This window comes from Petromyzon marinus, chromosome 38 (assembly GCF_048934315.1).
Source record: "Petromyzon marinus isolate PM22_M1 ecotype Great Lakes invasive population chromosome 38, UKy_Petmar_22M1.pri1.0, whole genome shotgun sequence".
Lineage (NCBI taxonomy): Eukaryota > Metazoa > Chordata > Hyperoartia > Petromyzontiformes > Petromyzontidae > Petromyzon > Petromyzon marinus.
In genome coordinates, this window is record NC_133704.1 from 3,263,098 (window position 1) to 3,283,222 (window position 20,125).

The 20,125-nt window shown below is 52.2% G+C and overlaps 1 protein-coding gene across 17 annotated transcripts in view; it reads left to right on the forward strand.

Moving 5' to 3' along the window:
• LOC116950239 (nuclear receptor corepressor 1-like) overlaps window positions 1-20,125 on the forward strand; it is a 69,746-nt gene that overhangs the window by 29,048 nt on the left and 20,573 nt on the right. For 10 of the 17 annotated variants that reach the window (XM_032967872.2, XM_032967879.2, XM_032967887.2 and 7 more), the window contains exons 10-26: window positions 29-255; window positions 482-572; window positions 1,311-1,489; window positions 1,633-1,687; window positions 1,959-2,060; window positions 3,291-3,347; window positions 3,878-3,964; window positions 10,195-10,367; window positions 10,867-11,336; window positions 11,526-11,597; window positions 14,169-14,311; window positions 15,026-15,152; window positions 15,771-15,913; window positions 16,036-16,325; window positions 18,314-18,437; window positions 18,801-19,059; window positions 19,593-19,721. In XM_032967872.2, the coding sequence (XP_032823763.2) occupies window positions 29-255; window positions 482-572; window positions 1,311-1,489; window positions 1,633-1,687; window positions 1,959-2,060; window positions 3,291-3,347; window positions 3,878-3,964; window positions 10,195-10,367; window positions 10,867-11,336; window positions 11,526-11,597; window positions 14,169-14,311; window positions 15,026-15,152; window positions 15,771-15,913; window positions 16,036-16,325; window positions 18,314-18,437; window positions 18,801-19,059; window positions 19,593-19,721 (2,728 nt within the window). The other 7 variants (XM_032967882.2, XM_032967876.2, XM_032967880.2 and 4 more) reach the window with 7 other exon arrangements.

The window sequence follows — 20,125 nt, forward strand, 5'->3', positions numbered from 1 at the left end:
GGTGTGTGTGCGCAATGCGCGCCCGCAGGAGCAGGAGCTGTGCAAGAGATACGACGAGTTGATGGAGGACTGGGAGAAGAAGGTGGAACGCATCGAGAATAACCCGCGACGGCGCGCCAAGGAGGCGAAGACGCGCGAGTATTACGAGAAGCAGTTCCCCGAGATCCGCAAACAGCGCGAGCAGCAGGAGCGCTTCCAGAGGTCAGGGGCAGCGCAGCGGAGCCACACACACACGTTCACACGCTGTTACGTTACGTACGTATGTGCACGTACACACGCATGCATACTCGCAGAAACACATTTGTTGCATTCTTTCATTTCGGGGTGCGTTGAAAGATATTTTAATGATTTGAGGGCAGCATTGTTTGCAGCATATGCTATTGTTCTGAGCGCTGGCACGAGAAAGGGAATGCGTTGGAAGTTGTCGGCGTGGCGGGCGCGTGACGAGCCGTGCCGGTGGTGTGCGTGGGATTCTTCACAGGGTCGGGCAGAGGGGTTCGGGTTTGCCTGCGACGGTAGCCCGGAGTGAGCACGAGATGGCCGAGATTATAGACGGGCTGTCAGAGCAAGAGGTAACCATCCTGTCGCGCTGCGCTCAACATGCACGCACGCACACAGGGGACACGAACTGGCGAGTCGCACACAGCACCGTGCATGACCTCAGAGAATTGGTGACGGAGTTGAGTGAACACCGATATCCAGAACGACTGATGCTTATGGAACCTCCGGGATTTAAACTCGACCACGGAAACAACAGTCCACATTCCGTGAAATTTTTGCATCTCAAAGCAGACCCACCCACAACCTCATGAGCGAACATTCGAAGCAAGCCCCCAGCGTGCGATAGTGCAACACCGAGCAGACCGATGGAATGCAGTTTTTTGGTGTCCTATTGGACCGTTTCTCCAGACACTGGGCAGTAGATAGGGGGCATTTCCATCTTACAGAGAGAGGCAGTCATAGGAAACAAGGAAGGTCTTCAGCTTGGACTGAACAGGGGTGGGAAGTTGACAGCACGTGTGGCAAGGGACTTCCTGACTGCGTGGGCAGCAGAGGAGAATGAGCGAATCCACCATGCAGGACAGGTGAGGCTGCTGGCTGCATTGGTCATCATGAAAGGAAATTTCAATTTTTGGGGACTGCAATTTATCCTGTCAAAAATAGACAAAGGTATTCAAATGGTGAGTTAGTATCATCGTAACACATCGCTATTGGGGGGGGCCGGCATGCGTCGTAGTAATTTGCACGTGTCTTGGTAAACGACGCTTAGTAAGCGACGGTGCGCGTGTCCGGCGTGCGCGCTCGTCTAGAACAACGAGAAGCAGATGCGCCAGCTGGCGGTGATCCCGCCCATGCTGTACGACACGGAGCAGCGGCGCGTCAAGTTCATCAACCGCAACGGCCTCATTGAGGACCCCGTGAAGTTGTACCGCGACCGTCAGCTCCTCAACGTGTGGTCCGACCATGAGAAGGAGCTCTTCAAAGAGAAGCAAGCGCCCCTCGCCTCTAGAACCACCGCACCATCGCACCGCTGCACCATGGCGACAATGAGTCGTAACCTTCGATTGAGGTTACATCCTTTGCTGGGTAATGTTGATTTTTTTTGTCTCGTTTTTTTCTCTCCGAATATAGGTTCATTCAGCATCCGAAGAATTTTGCCCTCATAGCCTCGTACCTGGATAGAAAGGTAAGCAGATCGGTTATTGAAATAGCAGTAACAACACACACAGATGTGCCCGTAAACCGGAGGAAGACATGACATATATGCTGGCCTGCATGCATGTCACGTGACCACCGACTCAATTGAGCTTTCAACGTGGCCTGGTCGGTATTTACGTTGCCTTGTTATTGACGCTTAGTGCACGTAGTGCAGCGGTAGAGCCTGCCTGGTTTGCTGTCACCCACCGGTTTATAATAATCGCTTGTGAGTGACGAGCGCGCCTGCCGTCCCCTCTCAGAGCGTCTCGGACTGCGTACTTTTCTACTACCTGTCTAAGAAGAACATCAACTACAAGAACCTTGTGCGGAGAAGCAACTGTCGGCGCAAGGGCAAGGGCACGGTGAGCGGCGGCTGGGTGGCACGCACGGGCTTTTGGGGGTGGAAAGGGGGGGGCTTGTTGTACTTACGGGGTTATGGCAATCTCTGCCCCCCCCCCCCACTCGGTGAGGGTCCAAAACCACTGTCCCCAGGGAGTAGCTCGTGAATGCAGTTGCTTTGCTAGCCCAGCCGGTGGCCATGCAGCTCGGGCAGATCATGCCGGATCATGCCAGATCGTGCCGGATCGTACCGGATCTGAGCACTGCAGCCTCCGCTGCCCAGGATGAAATCTGGTTCCCAAGTGGAGTGAGTGGACGGTGGCAGCCTGGTCACCGATTGCAAAACAAAACCCATCATTCCGTTTGGCTGCAAAGTGGCCAGGAGAAGATGTGTTGGCGTTACAGCACGTAGATTATTGAATCTTAACTGTGTGTAGAGTTGTAGGTGTTATCCATGTACTCTTGAAATTGGACTAATTTCCCAATGCAGAACCCTCCGGAAAGAGGCTTGAGTCTCGGTGAGGCTACTATCATACCTGGTTTTTCTAGACCTTGAAAAGGCATTTAATTCAGCATAAATGGATGCCGTCATCTGAGCACTCGCAAACCAAGTAATGAATGGAAATGTATAGCTATTCGTTAAACTGTTAAGAAAGATGGATACATTATATTGAGATTAAATGAAGAAAACAACATACAAGACGGGAATTAAGTGCTTTTGTAAAATTTTATTTTAAAATGAAAGCAAGTGAGCAGCGTGCCAATAGTCAAATGTTTTTTTTTTAATTAATGTACATTACCTGCCCTGTCGCTTAACATGCCAAGAGACATGGGCACTGATAGAGAGAAACAGAGGAACACATGGATTCGAGAACCTGTTCAAATTAAAGCCCTTGTATTGATTAGTAAGAAGAGTAAGCGGGCTTGGGCAGGGGGGAAAGATGGCTGATTAGCAAGACTGGTGATGGGATAGAGAATAGGGCATGCTCAATCCTGCCATTTGAATTTGTGCGACATATTTTCCTGCGCACGATTGGTGCGGTGCGGGAGAGAGAAGAGAGAGAAGAGTGGTGGAACAAATGCCCCCCCCCCGTGTGCAAAATGTCACCACCTACATCGACGCGATGCCTGCGCGACACTGAGTCGCGTTGTGTGACGTGTGGCATTTGCGCGCGCGCTTTGTGCTGTGGAAGCAATGGTGGTGGTGGCTGGTGTTGCGCAGCGTAATTCTGCCATTTGCATCTCTCCATCAGAATTCACAAGCTGACAGACAGTGGCGCTCCGGAAACTACTCCTCCGTGGACAATGATGTGGGTGTGATTGCAGCTAGGTGTTCCAAATCTAGTCACACTGACAAGGCGGCGTATAGTAACGCGAGGCCGCCTGTTGGCGCGCGTTTTACCCTACCCGGGGCCAGAGGGTGCTGAATTTAATTGCTGGTGTGGGTTGTATTCCACATTGTGCTCTGTTTTTTTTAAGTAACACACTAATGTGCATAATCAATATTGGAGGTGGGTCGATGCATCGGTTCATAGATGACATTCATAAGCCCACCTCGCCTTTATCGAATAGTGCATGTAAGAATCGATGTTTATCGATTCCAACATGTTGATTGTTATGGCTTCATTTGCACCCTGCAGCCACTCGTGGCCACTACATTCACAACACTGCTAATATAAATGATTAAATCTTGCATCAAGTTTATGGCCTGCAATTTTGACAAATCGGCTAATCGCAGTTACACCTTTAATTGCTGTTATAATGGAGCAGATGTTTTGCATTTGTGGTGACTGCGATTGCAAGTATAAATTAGTGTAACTTGTTAATTTGCTGTGCCCAGCGAGCATCGCTGGCTCTGCGCTTGTGCCATGGCTTTGCCTGTGCAGGTCGACTGTGCAGCATGGCAGGAGCCAAGGCCTGTGACAACGTTAGTAAAAGGCTTCAATTTAAACACAAGCATTCATTTCAAACAGCTGCCCGCCACCGTCAAACACCAGTGACACATGCCTGCATACCATCATGCCGGTCCCGCATGCACCTTGACACGTGTGTGTGTGTGTCTGTTGAACGCTTTGCTATATAACAATACCCTGTGGCTTGCCAAATACATTCATGCAAATGTCTCAACTTGACACTACTGACGCACTTCGGGAAACGGTGTATGATGTGCTTACTAACTTTGAGGGAAGGGTTCTCAGCAGAACTTAACGAGGGCAACAAGCGCGTGTCATTGAGTGCCTTGGCGTGACGCAGGGGAGGAGCGGGTGGGGGGCATGGTTCGCGAATTCGTGTAAAAGGGCGACTCGGTGTGGCATTGGTGAGGTTCGTGAGTGCAGGCAATGGGGTGACTCGGCGTGGGCGAGCGTGGTTAACGGAGACGCGGAGCCACTTGAGTCGTGGAGTGTGTGCTGCAGTGCATTGTTGTGTGCTGCCTGGGGGCAGGAAACATCCTCAGTTGGAACACCGAATCCTCTGGAGCCTTGTTTACGGAATTTTGTAGTCGTAAGCACGTGCATGCAAACATAAGAGCTTACACGTATTAGGCGTGTGCATTTGACGCTGTGTGAGACATTGGTGAATATCGCAGAGGGAACTGAGAAGAACGGCCCCGCTCGGTTCGGCGGACCGACTGCGAGCGGGAGAAACCAAAGGGGGGAGGCCTGCGGAGGATGTAATTGTCAGGAATTTGTGGCAGTGGAAGCTTGCGGGGCGAGGAGGGGGGTTTGCTGCGGCGCGGGTGAGCGGCTGAGAGCCGTGTGCGCCAGGCGGGGTCACTGCAGGCCGCGCGCGGCGCAGGCACATGATCCAGTTCGCCACATGTTTGCTGACGGCTCGTTTGGCTCACGGCCAGCGCGGGGAGTGAAGTTTACAGCAGATCTTGCGGCGCCGACTGCGCGTGCGGAGCCAGTGTGCGGGAAGCCGTCGGGATAGCCGTAATAAACCGCAGCGCTTGCCATGCAGTGCAAGGGGGTTGCTGTCGGGAAAGCGTATGTTACGGTGAGTGACAGCAGACGCAGCCTGGACTGTTTGTAGAAACTGTAGCAGTCATCGGAATGCGATGGCTGCTACAGTTTCCATTTGATATCTGATATTGTTTCTACTCGAGCACGTTCATTTCTTTGATGTAAGAAGTGTGTGCGCATGCCCCGGCCTGGCCCGGGGTGCTCGCCGATATTTGCCGGTCCGGGTGTAGAGGGCGGTAACGGCGGTGAGGCTGTGCGGGTACACACAAAGACGCGTGCGGTGCAGTCTCCCCGAAGTGTCCGTCCGCCTGGCACAGCCCAGCGCCATGAGTCGACTCCTGTCAGGCTCGGCATCTCTGCTCCTTGGGCTACGAGGGCTCGTTGACTGCAGGTTTTGCGTGATGCGCCCTCGAGTGCTCGAGCCATGAACGGATTGTTTCGTTATGGCGGCTACAGAGAGTGAGTTTTAGTTGGTGGTGGCGTTGTATTCGTGGGGCTTTCTGTGCTGTGGCTCTGCGCCCGGATTTTTTGGCGTTAGGCACGTATGCAGTGGCACGTAAACAGGACGCATGGTGCGCGGTGGACCTAGTTAGCGGAATGTACCTTCAAATAAACACGTGTCAGTTGCTGTTGGGTTATTAAAGAATGTAGAAGTGTCGAAAAACACGTCCTGCGCTTGTATGTGTACTTCAGTGTGCGTTTCACAGAGCTGTGAAGCGCCGACTTGTAGTTGTGTCGCCTCTGCTTGGGCCAAGAAAACCTCAGAATGCCCCGTTACAGCTGGGTCATCCTGTTGCCTTGGTCACATTTCCTGTAATTTTACCGAACTCCCAACTCAAACATATTCGGGCAGAATTTGGGGATATTGCGCTTTTTTACCTTCCCCCCCCCCCCCCCCCCAAAGCGGTGGTTACTGTAGGTTTGGGAGTTTTATGGCAACCCCTCCCGCGGGATGTGGATCCCGTGTTTGGGTCTTGGGCGATGGGCGTTGTGCCGTGGGACACGGTCGCAAGTTTTAGATGCGCGGTAGTCTCGCCGCGTCGTCAAATGCCGGCTGGTCTCTCGTCGTAATCCGAGCCGGGGTCACAGGAGGTCGCGTGGAGGCGCTGCGTTCCCGTGCCCGTTGGACCAAATCCTGCCGGGCAAAGTCTGCCGGCGCCTCTTTCTTTCAGAGGCCTCTGTGTGGAAGCTCGTGGTACGTTAGTGAGGGGGATCTCCCGCTTAACACAGAGGGGCGCAATGTTGCGCGGCGGCTGTACAGTAGGGCGTGTGCAGCCAAGTTTCTCAGGCGATGGCTGTTTGAAGCAGAGCCGCTTGTTCCCAGCCACGCCACGGCCAAGGGAGAGAGCGTCGCGTTGGCTCTGGGGCGAGTCGAGTTGTGTCTCGGCAATTGCCGGCGGTGGATTTGTCTGCGTGGCTCTCGGTGTGGCGATTTGCCCCACGTCCGGTGTGCTTTATGAGTCAAGATGGCAGTGCTGGATATCATGGAGATGGGGGCGCGGGGGGGGGGGCAGTGTAATGGCTGCTGTCGCGGGGATCCGTGTGGGAGGCAACCGGGCGTGCGCGTGGGCGGGGCTCGGCGGTGCCACGTGCCGGCGCTCTCGCTGAGCGGGATTACGGGGCCGCGCGTGCCGCGTGCGCTTCTCTCTCTCGCTGACGGCGGTGGAGGGGATGGGATGGGACCCCGATAGGATTTCTCGCCGTTGGGATTCTCCGTCTGAAGGAGCTCTCTAGGGGGCTGCTCCCGCACGGTTCAAAACAAGAGGACGGTTTTGCGTTGAGCGTCGCTGGCTCTTTCCACCGCAAAGGGGGAGTTCGATGTTTACGTCTGCGCCAGCATACGTGGATGCCTGAAGAACTGGAGTCTGACAGCAGCGCTGTACATTTACAGAGGTTTGTAGCACTGGTGTGTGCGGTAAATATGTACTCGGCACACGTAGTTCACTTGCGAGAGTTAAACGTATGTTGAGTCAAAGGTCCGTCTGCTTAAGATTTACTGCATTGCTTTGGTGAGCAGCGCATAGGCTCGCAAACATTAAATCTTTTCCCCTGATGTCTCCCGTTAAAAATGTGTTGTTCAAACAGCACAAGTGTTGTTGTGGTTTGTCGTTGCCGAATTTTTTACCCATGTATTTTTAAAGATTCAAATGTTATTGTTACTTCAACATCACATCACTGTGATTTCCTGCTCAATTGCCAGGGGATGGTGCTCCTCTTCTGTTTACATTCTTGAGCCAGTGGTGAAAATTCCATATTGCTATGGTGGATCGAGTTTGTCTATAGGACAACCACTCTTGACTTATGCACAGACGTGGTACTTATATTATCGACTCCAGATGTGCTGAGTCAACCCTCAAGCAGCATTTGAACTCGCAAACTCGCTCAACCACTGAGCCACCCGGCCGGATTTCCTGATACTAGGACCAAATTTATGAAGAATAGTGTTCACCTTATGGCAACATAAAATTATTATGCCACCTATGGAGGCCGATTATGTGCCCAGTGTGGCCAGCACAGTGCTTGCAGTATCGTGTTGACTCGGTGATTGTCGACAGTCGCCGCCTACCCAAACCACGTTGTTATGGTGGCAACTTTAAGGCAAAATCTGCACTGAGGGCAATTAGTAAATTCTCTCCCGCTGTGGCCTTGCGGGATAGGTTGTGACCCATATGCTACAGAGTAAACCCCAAATTAATCGGGAGAAGGCAATGGCAAACTGCTGCTGTGTTTGCCAAGGATGTCATGGCTATAAATAGAAGTGTCCATGTCCACCACGGCCGAGATGAGGTTTCACAGTGAGCGGCGGCCACAGCTTGTCCGGTAGAGACTGTCAGGGGCGGCAGGTGACGCTCGCCCGTTACCACGTGACTCTCCTTAACAAAAGTAAACATAAGTGTAGCAACTTGAAAAGTGAGGATGGAGTGAAGTTAGGTGGAGAGGTCGTGGACATTTTTCAAATGATTGGCAGTTATGAATTTATTCAGGAGGAGGTGTGCACACGTGACAGGGGTAGGACTGCTGATAGAAATACAGGCAGCCAGTTCCCTGTTGGACCCAATATTCTGCAGTGTCTCAAAGTATTGCTTGTGAAATTGTTATTTGAGCCATTTAACATCTCCATCGTTCAAGTATAATGTACACCCACGGCTGAATGCTCAGAAGGGGAACTTGAGGCATTTTATGAGGAAATCGATGAGGCTAAAGAAGAGTGTAAATTTCGGGTGATATGAATGATGAAAGAAGACTTTAATGGAAAGTTGGTGAGAGTAGAGGTGAATGATATTATTGGACCATATGGATTATGAACGAGGAATGAAAGAGAACATTGCATAGAAGAGTTCACGGTACATGGGCACGTTTCGTGACAAATGCGTGGTTCGAGATTTTCCCACACGGTTCTGAAGAGCCCAGGTGACCATAGTCGGCACCAGATTGATTCCATGGCTATCAATAGATGCTTTCGGAATGCGATGAATCAGTCAAAAGGTGTATTATCATCCTGACGCGGATTGTGGGTGCGACCATATTCCCTTAGTAAGATAGAAAGATGAGAGTGAAATTAATCAAGTTAAATAAACGAATAGGAAGCCATAAAGTTCAGGGTCACTCGTTAAAACTGATGGAAAAATTCAGCAAAAGGGTGTAGCGGCTGTAAAACATCGAATTTTAGTGTTCTTCACAATACAGAAATTGTGCGCACGAAATATAAACAGTAAAATAAAGTTGGTTGAGGCCATAAATGAAACCGTTTTTAGAGTAGGGGATGAAAGGTGGAACACAATGGATGGCATCAGAAATCTTGCTCCTTGTGCGGGAGCTGAGAGAAGCAACACAAGTTCGTCCGAACGCGCTATAAGGAAATCGTTTTAAATGTTTTTATAACAATGAATCAACGCAAATAAATATTGCTAAATGCGCAACGTGAGGGAATAGAGGGGATCGATCATAGGGTTCTAAGATTGATGCCTAGGAGATTCAAATAAATAACTGGGAAAGCGTACGTTCTTCCAGTTCTTCCATTCGCATGGAGAATCTAATTGTATTAGCAGAAAGGGCCCAATGAGCTGCAAGGTTCTATTTCATGGGCGTCCTCGACGGTACAGTTGTTGTACGGTACAGATCTTAGTCAAAGTCATGGTGACATAGGTTGTGATACGAACAGCCGGTACATGCTTTACTTGTTACAGAAATAGGCAACCGGTTGAAAACGTAAATAAAAAAACGTGTCTGCATTATTTTATGAACAAAAAAAAAGTATGGGGATTTTTTATTTATTTAACAGAGCGAAACACAATCAGTAACCGGGAACTTAGTGTCATCCATACTGACTCAGAATATAAATGTTTTGGCTGGGAAAATGATAGATACCACAAGAAGCCAGGGAACACCGCCAATTAGGTTACGTAAGCAATGTGAACAATTGGATACAACTTAGAGAATCTCATGCACAGTTCTTGAGTAAATATCATGGACAGATTTATTCGGAAGGGAGGCCATGATCACCGACATCTTTGAGAAAGGACGTGGCGCAGAGAGAGAGGAGTCCACCACCCTCTCTCGCCAATCTGGAGCACGTTCCGCTTCCCTCTCCCTGCGCCCGCCGTGCAGCCTGCGTGCACAAAGTATACACGGGCCCCGCAGTGTTGGCCCCCGGCCCAGATGTGTGACGGTCATAAGGACCGTGCAACTTGGCTCCATTGGGGGGGTGGGGGGGGGCACAGCAAAACCAGACAGCGGCCCTTCTCCAAAATGCCGCCGGCACTGGTAACTGGCACCGACAGATGCAGCACTGGCAGCAGCAGCGGCAGTATCGCTGCCCCGGTGATGTGATGTCACTTTCCCTTTCTGCCTGAATCTTGTGCCGTTTCGTGAAATTGCCTCACGCCGCCAGTGGAGGGAGGGTGGGAGGGGGGACTGTGGGGAGCGGTGCTGCAGCCCGCCCACGTATGTCTCGCACGCGGGACTGTGGAGTCCAGGCCGGCTGCCACTCGCACGCACGCACTCAGCAACAAGTGGGGACACCTTCGGCCATTGCACGCTAATCCTCGCGAAGGGATGAGAGATCAGGTCGAGGACCGTGACCTTGCATCGCCGAGCCTCAGGCACCGCGAATTGAATCGAAACTAAAGTGCCGCGCGTTGTCAGCTTCATGCTCCCAAGATTTGGTTTCTCACATTTTCCTTTTCCCTTACAGCAGACGATAACGCGACCCGTGACGGAAGAGAAGGATGAAAAAGAAAAGAAGGAAGAAAAGAAGGAAGACAGGGAACGGGAGAAGGAGAGGGAGAAGGAGGAGGAAAAGCCAGAGAAGGTGGAGGAGCGCGAGGAGCGCGAGGAGAGCCGAGAGAAGGAAGACGACTCGTCCAGGTGAACTCTGTCTGACCGTGGTGTCGCCGTGATGGATGAGTCTATATTTAGCCCGTTCATGGCGGCGCGTCCCGTGAGAACGAGCACGCGGCCGCGCTATCCCAGCCGAGTTGAACCCCCAGGGGGAGAGAAAGAGAATAGGGAGGATAAAACAAAACGCACTGTTAGCTGCACGTGTGCCTGTGCTTTGGTCGTATATATAAGCGCCGCCCTCCGGTCTGCAGTTCTACAATAAAAATGGTTTCTACGCTGCTAAAAAGAGAGCTGCGTGTATTTAAAGTTCAGCAAGCTTCATTTTGGCCAACATTCCTCAGTTGGCTGTCATCGCTCGCTTTATGGGTTCATGATGTTCATGTCAATGTGCGCAGCTGCGTCAGGAGGGATTTTTTACCCTTGGTGTCCCGTAGCGGAATACGTGAGATCCCTCGCTCGCTATCCTCGCCGGGCCATCCGTACGCTGCCCGTACTGAGCGGCTGCCCCGTGTGTCAACGTGTTCAGGGAGAAGGAGAAGGAAAAGGGAGACTCCTCGGGCGAAGAAGGCGATGAGAAGGGCCCGTCGGCCGGCAAGGGCCGAAGGACGGCGGGCGGCCTGTCGCGTCGGAAAGGGCGCATCACGAGGTCCATGGCCAACGAGGCTGCGGCGGCCGCAGCGGCGGCGGCGGCCGCCAACACAGCAGCAAGCACCACCCCCGAGGACCCCCCGCCCGCACCACAGCCGCCCCTGCCGGAGCCCGTGATCGTCTCCACCTGTACCACTGCCGCTACTGCCACCGCCACCACCACTGACGTTGCTACTCCCGCCGGTGCCTCGCCCATTGCCGCCATCCCAACTACCATAGCCACCGCCGTCACCGCCGCAGCCACCGGCACTGCTACCGCCACCATCACCGCCACGACCACCCTTACCACCATCAGCATTGGCATCACCCCCGCCACCGCCACCTCCTCCACCTCCACGCCACTGCCCGGTGAGTGCCAGGAAACAATATATGGCTGCCTAACTCTCTCCAGTACGTTACGGTGCTGTGGTTGTGGTTGAGAATTGAAGCTGTGTGAATAGCTGTGCTTCAATGCGAAACTGTGTTTGTCTGTTGCTACATGAAGCTGTGTGCGCGCGCGTCCGTGCGTGTGCGTGCACATGTCTTTGGTGTGATCAGCAATGGGAGCCAACGCAGAGCCTGTGGAGTCGTCACGCTGGACCGAGGAAGAGATGGAAATTGCTAGGAAAGGTACGGCCTGCGTGCATCGCCATGCATCGCGGTGGCGACCACATCCCAGCACCATGAGCCCAGCAAATCCCAGCACTAATGAACCACGTGTCAAGGGTTGCTGGTTTATTTATGCAAAATAAACAGACCAAAGTCTGCCTCTATACATGAAGCAATTTGTATAATTTTTGTCAGGCTACCCCTCCTCTTGTCCCAATGGCCTTCCTGACATGTTTTCGAGCAGCTTTTGTTTAAGCATACAAAACCATGAACCAGTTTAAACCTTCTGAATCTCATCAGGAAAGCAATGCCCGCTAAGTAAATAATGTCGCGATTGCAGACTTTACTGGCAAGAGCTGTGGGTCCTTTAAGTGCAAAACGACAATACGGAAAGTGCTGATGCATGGGAAGATCACGGATGTAGGATGCGAAGTAGGAAGCGGATATGAAAAGTTACAGTAATAAAAACTCTACAGAGAAAACAAACCGCCCCTTCCAAGCAATGGCAGGTGCACGCGACACAGTTGGACCGTGATTTATCCCTTCCGAGATTTGCCCGCTCCGAAATGTTAATCTGGGTGTGCCACCGACAGGGTGTCCTTTGGTCGTTCGTAACGGAGGAGCGCATTGCATTCTGATAAACAGCAGACTCGTGCAAAGTTGCGTAGTTTGTAGATGACGTATATACGTTCATACAGTCTCTGCACACACGCACATATGCACACGTGTTGTCACGTGTGTTACCATATTTTACCGTGATGTCGTGTTCGGCACCACGTGACTCTTGTTTACTTCAACCGCATTGGCTGCAGCTTCCCAGTTCAACCGTGGGCTGTCGCGGCTGAGCATTTTCCTTCAGTGCGCCGTGACGCCTGCGACCGTTTTAAGCAAGGGCGAGTCAGCAAATATCGCTGCCAGCAGCTGTTGCTGACAGAAAACCTAGCCTGGTGTCTTAGCGGTAGAGCGAGCGGCTCGCGATTGCAAGGTTGCGAGTTCAACCTCCTCGGGTTGATGAAACTAGTACCATGTATGTGGGGAAGTCAAACAGCAGTTGTCTTATTGATATACTCGTCCCCACCATGGGATTGTGGAATATCCTGCCCTCAGGGTTTTTAAGAGAAGTGACAAACACCGGCCTCAACGTTCAATTGAGCAGAAAATCATTTTGACTTTTGAGCCAGAATCTGTAGGTAAATGTAAGCAGCCTGCAGAGATGAGCTACGTTCGGATTTAACGGGAACTAATCTCGGAAGCATTCTGCTTCAGTGATGTAATGCATTTGGAGGTTTTCTTGAAATGTAAACAAGTCCTTGTTTATGTTTTATAGAAGCACAAAATGCCTGTCGTTATTGTTCAGTTGCTTCAAAATGTAATCCCGGGTGGTTGTGTGTGTGCGATTGCAAGGTCACACTGTTCTGTCAATCACTAATGAGCCTAACCAGAATTGAATCCATTATGAGAGCCGCTGTGCGTCTAAAGACAATCGCCGCTCCATCCGCACTGGAACATTGTAATTTGTAAAGAGAACATAACAGCACCCTAATGTCACTCTGACCCAGCTACCTTTCTGACATTTAACTTTGCGCTGCCGTTACTAGATAATAAAATGGCAAAGTAGTCGGTTACGATTGAGGTGCTGTTTAATGTCTTTGGATGACACGCGAACCCAGTCTGAACAATAATACCGTTGTACGGTCTTCTGAGCCGTGCCCTGAATAGTTTTCAGTCTGAGGCTGTGTGTCTGGTCCACTGCAGGGGTGGCCCTATCATGCCACGTGAATTGCTGTCTGGTCCATTCGCGGTGCCCATTGTTGTTCTTGTTGCGTGTGCGCTCATGGATTTTCTCTTTTGCACAGTCACATAGTCACTTTAAGATGTTTTTCTTGTTCGTGTTTTTTTTTGTTTGTTGTGGTTGCACCTGATTCATGAGCCGGATGGCTCACAGGGCTATACCAAAATAAACTGAACTGAACTGAAAGGGATAGCTGCTCCGCGCTGAGCGCCTGTCTGGGGTCGCTACAGAGGTGTAAGCGAACAGGTGCCCCCAGCAGCAGAACCGACGGCCGTTTATTGACGCCGTTGACTTAAAAAAAATGCGCAACAAATACAAAAAATCTGGTAAAACATTTTTTGAAACCATTCTTTACCAGGATTGCTATCGTCACTGCTGCAAAAGCAGTTTTAATTCATCGGTGGAGGCACCTGCGCAGGTGATGATATTCTTGACAGCGTCTTCTTACGTCAGTAGCTGCAATTGTTGTCGAGGAACAGAAGAGACTACTCGGGTGGTCACCGACACGCTCCTCATTGGTATCCGAGTCGGAGCGTGTCGGTCACAACCTATACTAACATCCAGGATCTATTCTATTCTCTCTGCTTATTGCTTGGCGGATGCTGAAAAATAATATCCAGTCAGCGATTTGTCAGAGTCGCTGAGAGAGTGATTCGGAAGGGATGCGCACACGGTGTCCTCGGCAGGAAAGTCAAGAGACCTACTGTAGGCCGGTGGTCATTGTAATTGCCATGTCTCCCAAGTGTTGTGAAGGCAGTGACGGGTGAAATCGGAACATTGTGACTTGTGATGTCCCGCAGGGTTGGTGGAGCACGGTAGGAACTGGCCAGCAATTGCCCGAATGGTTGGCTCCAAGTCGGAATCTCAGTGCAAGAACTTTTACTTCAACTACAAGCGACGACACAACCTGGACGCTCTGCTGCAGCAGCACAAGGCCAAGGGGGTGAGTGGCAGCAGCTGGCAGCACGACATACACAGACGCACATAGACGACAAGTACACGCAGTGCACGTAGATGGCACTGCGATGGATAATTGTGGGGTGTCCAGCCTGCACACTGTGTGGCAAGCACAGATGGGCAGTGCCAAGTGAGCATCCCGACTTGTCTGGCCGTCGATCCGGGCGGCTAGTATTATGCACGTTTTTTTTTTTAATCGGGGCACAAAGTTAATAATAACGACAATTATAAAGCATCTCAATGAAAGATGCTGTACAAGGCGTCCATATAAATAATGAACAGTGCACAGAACAAAGCATGAAGTAGTAGCCACTGCAAATAAAGCACAGGCCTAGCGACGAGCTGGGCAGATTACTTGGCGGCGTGGCACACCGCGCATAAATCATCACAAGAGTGTGATGTGGAAGCCGAGTAGAATGGGGAGGGATTTCCCCTAGAATGGTGGTGGACGAGTAGACGTGGGAAGATTGGAGAGAGCATTCTTACAGCTGTAACTCGTCAGCGGTAGGGAAGAAAAGTCGAACGTTCGTACTTAAAGAGGCAGAAGGGAATAAGCAGAGCGGGTGACCGGGGAGGTAAAACTCTAGACTGCGAGAGCAGCACAGCAGAAGGCTGTGCGTGCGCACCGTGGGGAGGGAGGGAGGGCGGGCGGGCGGTGACGGCGTGCGGTGTTGGCGTGCGGTGTTGCTCTGCACCGCAGTCGCGGTGGAGGGCACGGGCCGATCGCGAGCTGTCCCAGTGTGAGAGCGTTGCCTCCACCGTGTCCGCCCAGGACGACCAGGACGACGACGATGACGAGTCCGGGGCGAGCGGCGACCAGAGCGAAGGTGCGACGGTGGAGACTCCTGCACACACACGCACGTCCCCTCCGAGATGGAATCTCCTCCGTGCTGTGTTCGACAACTGAGTTTTTTTCTCGCTCTTTCTTTACTCCCATTGGTCACATTTAGAACTCCTTCGCGTTGTCCCCCCCCCCCCCCAAGTTCCTGTAATCTTTCTATGTTGAAGAAACGCGTTTCTGCCTTTATTTTTTGCCGCTTGTGCTGCAGTTAGGGGCGTTCAGGTCTGTGATTAATATGAGAAGGAGGGGTTCCTGCGGGAAATTGTTGAGCTGTGGTGCATACTGTTGATTTTTCATAGCTGCGAATTACAAAGCGCGTATTTATCCATTGATTAATCAATTAAAATCAATCTTTAAACTCTTATGCTAATGAGTTAAATGTACAACCGAATTTAATAAAAAATGTCTAAATGCCGAGATACTCATCGCAGCGTAAAAATCACACACAAGACATTTGCGTGTCGCTAAATCTGCAATCGAGAAACAATGCAAGGAGCTTTATCAATCGTGACTGGAATGGGAATGATGGATGGGGTTGCCGGGAGGGGGAATGGAGAAGCGCGGCTTACGCGGCGGTGCGCGCTGCTGCCCGTCCCCGCGACAGGCGGAGACAATAACAGCTCGGACACGGAGAGCGCGCCGTCCCCCATGGACACCACACGGCTCAAGGAGGAGGACGGCGTTTCCGGCGGCGCCGACGCCAAGCCGGCCAACGCCGGGGCCGTGCCGCTGTCTGCCGACAAGGAGGTGAGGGCAGATGGTACCTGGCGGCATGGGCTGGTTTCGTTTCGTTCCGTGCATATCTGTACGATTGAATATTATTGTCAGTGTGTGCCTGTACATTCCTTTGCGTATCTGTGTACGAGCAGGATGCAGCGAAGGTGGAGGAGCCGGAGGAGCCAATGGAGGTGGACTCCAATGCCCCTGGGGCGCAGGTGAAAGCGGAGTGCAAGACGGAGGAGGAGGAAGAGGTGGAGCGTCCGGCAAAGGCGGTCGCCGCTGCAGACGTCCGGCATCCCGTCGAGTTACTGCGCGCCAACGAGGAGGAGGGGGAGCTGGGGGAGCTGGTTCGCCGGCCGCTGGGCAGCGTCACGTCCATCTCCAGCCACGATTCGAGCGCCACCTGCAGTGCTGACGAGGGGGAGGAGACTGTGCCGGGGTAAGACCGGCGAGACTTCCGGCGAAGCTTCCAGGCAGCCCGCGCGCACGACGTTAGGTCGGCGTCGACATGGCTTGCACCGTGCAAATTATTGAGCGTGGGGCACCGCTCACGCGGCATGTGCTGCTGCCTTGCTGTTGTTGTGGGTATTGTGTGCGATGCCTCTGTGAAGAGTGATTGTTACACATGGGTTTTTGCTGTCAATTATAATCTCGGCTTGGTGTTGTGGGTTAGGCCACGTGTTGACCATATCTTAAGCTTCCACTACGCACGATAGCCGGCATTGCCAGGAGGAAGAGGAGGATAATTATGATGACGACAATTAGCAGTGACCCGTAGTGGCGGTGGTGTTGAGCACCGACGCTTGGTAAGGCACATGGTCCGGCACGTTACGTTTTCAGGGTGCGGGGAGGCAGTTCCCACGGACTCTCGCCTGGTTCGAACCGCTATTACTACTGCACCTTGACAGAATGACTACAACCCTGCCCTGCCTCTGGAGTTACATTTTTTGTTGTTTATCTGTGTGATTTAATCTTTACTGAGATGAACACAACCAATGAGCTGATAAGTCACTTAAACTACGGAGGGATGCAATGCCTCACCAATGCAAAGTGTTGGCTCCAGAATTGCCGTGGTGCAGAAATTTTGAGAGACATTTTACGCCCCTCAAAATATCGACAATTTATCACGGTTGCGGCATTTATTGTACACAAAGCAATAACATCATTAAAACTATTTGAGCATTTTATAATTGGATGTTTGCAGCTGAAACGTAAAAAACACATGCACAGGTAAAAATACAATGTGCTTAAGCTGCTTGAGCGAGATGGGATCTTGTGAGATTAGAGCTTGTTAATCTATGGCAGGCGTAGGGGGTGTGCGCAACGTGCTTTGTGTGCAGGGGCCTTAGATTGTAAAATGTGACCCGACCTGGTGTTGCTGCCCTGGCTTCCCCGTGGGAGTTTCGTCCCTGTGTCTTAGCGCTTAGTCCCCTAAGCACAACATCTCCCATAAGCCGCGCTTAGGCAGCAACGTGGCGTTGGAGGTGGCCTCGTGAAACCTCCACGCGTGCATCGCCGTGGTCGTGTGGAAAGCCGCGTTTGTGCGCGTTGAGTGGAAGCTAAGTGCCCCCCGTTGGGCGGGCACGTGGGCGCACCAGCTTGGCGGTCACGTGGAGGCTGCCTGTACGTGCGCCTCGGGCGTGCCAAATCCTCCGGGCGCCGCGTTGGGGTTGAGCCGTTGAGGTCGGGCCTGGCTGCCAAGGGCAGTAACTGTGTAGGCGCAGCGGCGACGTGGGTGTCACGCCGGCCGCCCGCCCGCCCGCGTCGCTGTGCTCTGTGTAGCTTGAGAGGCTTGAGGTGATGTTTGTCGGGCGAATGTGTTTGGAGAGCCATCGTTAATGTCTCTGGGACATTTACGCCTCTAAAACTCCAGTCTTGTATGCACACGTGTTTCATTAACGTGACTTGGTTTATGTAACACGGAGGTATTTGCAGCCAAGCATTACAAATCGCAATTCAACAAATTACTTGGTGATGCTGAATTTGTTGTGTTGTGAGGAAGGGCCATTCCCTCAGGCGTCATCTATTATATATTTTGTCTTTTTGGGCAATATTTTTAAGATTACGAGTATTTTTTTTTACAATTCCTAAATTGAATGGCTAAATTTAGTTTTGAGGATTGTTCTTCCACTTGCCGGACCGTGAGTGGAAACGTTAATAATTTGTGCATTGTTAAACACTTGTACACCACGTGATAATTATTTTGGCTATGTTGGGTGTTGGAGGGTTCTTAACTATGCATTTGATGAGATCATTTCGTGGCCTAACCCAAAGTTACGAATCGCATTATTGGTTGTGAAAACGTACGACGCGTTAAGCACACACACACACACATGTGTTTAAGGAATGTTTTGTGTAAGATGAGACTCGGCGTCGGTATGGCTTCCCGTGTAAAGTGCGTGTGTGCGCGCATGTGCGTGTGTTCAGCGCTGTGTCGCCCAAGCCGAGCCTCCTGTGCCCGCCACGCGCCATGATAATGTCACCGCCCATCAGGCCGCCCGCCATGGACCTGCAGCAGCTGAAGCAGCGAGCGGCGGACATCCCTCATATGGTGAGGTGACACATCGCCCTCACCACTTTGCTCTGTAACCACTTGTGCACGGTGGTGTGGACCGGCGGTCGCGCGTTGCCCGCTTGTTGCAGACGTTCGCGCGCGTATTACCCGTTGAACACTACGCGTCGTCTGCTTTGCAGTGGACGTTAAAACGATTTTGTAACGTCATTCGAAAAGAGAAGGCCATTGTCTCCTGGCGCCACAGTCCAAATTTGCCAAATTATATAAACTTGTAACATACCGCGTGGTATTCGCTCGCTCTCATAGAGAGAACGAGGTGGAGGCGCGAGGAGGAATCGAAGACAAGCAGGAAGGCGGCAGCCACGCGAAGAACCTGCCATGTGTGCGTGTGCGCCGCAGATGTACGCGGCCGGCCCGCCGAAGGCACAGGCGGACGCGCTCACCATGTTCCAGCAGCAGATCAAGGTGGTGGCGCAGGAGTCGGCGCTGGAGGACCCCGCCAGCGGCCACAGCCACGACGCATCGGACGCCGGCGGCCTCAAACGCGAGTCGCAGGATCCGGCGGGGGCCTCCCGGCGCGACTCCCTCGACGGGGAGCGGCACGGCAGCACCAGCCCCCGTTCGCTCAACCGCAGCTCCGCCGGCCTCGACAGAGACGGTGCGCTCCGTCGTACAGCTCGCCGAATCCGTCCAGCGCGGTTTCTAATTCTCCCCACTAAAGTTCAAAGCGCTAATGAATTATCTCCATCAGTTTGTCTGTCGGTAACAGGGGAACACGGTAGATTGTTTGGGGGGGTGTTGAGGCTCGACGGTGTTGTGCTGTGTGAAAGTGAAGAGGAATGGTGCTACTTACTTCGTATCGATTTTACATGTGGAATTTCGTTTCGGCAGTGAACTGAAAGAAACGCCGTGTGGTGTGTAGTTAATCTGTGCGTGCGTGAACTCGTGGTAATGCGCATTCGTGCAAGTGTAGCTGTGCGTACGTGTATGTGTTTTTGCGCGAGCGCATCCGTTTGTGCGCATATGGGATTGCGCTTACGTTCGTGTGTGTGCTGGCGCGCTTTTGTAAACGTTTGCTCATTTGCGTGTGTGCACGCGAGCGCCTATGCTTAGTGTCCGTGTGTGTGTGTGTCCAAGTGAGTGAGCGCGTGTGTGGTAATGCGTGCATATTCCGTGGCCCTGGCCGAGCAGGCCGCTCGGTGGCCTTCTTCTACCAGGACGCGAGTGGCGGAGCGGTGCCCTCGTCGTCTCCGTACCACGCGTTTGTCCGCGAGACGGGCAGGGCCGGCGAGCTCTACCTGCAGAGGCACCCCCTGCCAGGTGCTGGCACACGTGCCGCTTCACAGCCACGCCTTCCTTTCCTTTCGGCCGGGTCCGTCCGGGTTCACTCACCTGGAAAATATTTTCACGCTCGGAATCGCACCTCATCCAGTATACCTCTCACTGTGGCTGCCGGTCACGTGACGCTTACTGAATATATTTGGTGAAGAGTTAGGTCCCGATCGTAGCCCAGGTGTCGTGTTGGTGTTAAGCGGTGCTGCGAGCAGGCTCTGGTCTCCTCGTTGAGTAAAGGTTGTGTTCGCTTCTTATGTACTCATTCGCTTTTGATTGATTGGATTGGATTTAAAACGTGCAGTGTAATTGAGCTTTCAGTGGAGGTTTAATTGTGGTGCGAAGTGTTAGAAAAACCGTACACAGCTAGCGAGTTGTCACTGGCGCTGAGC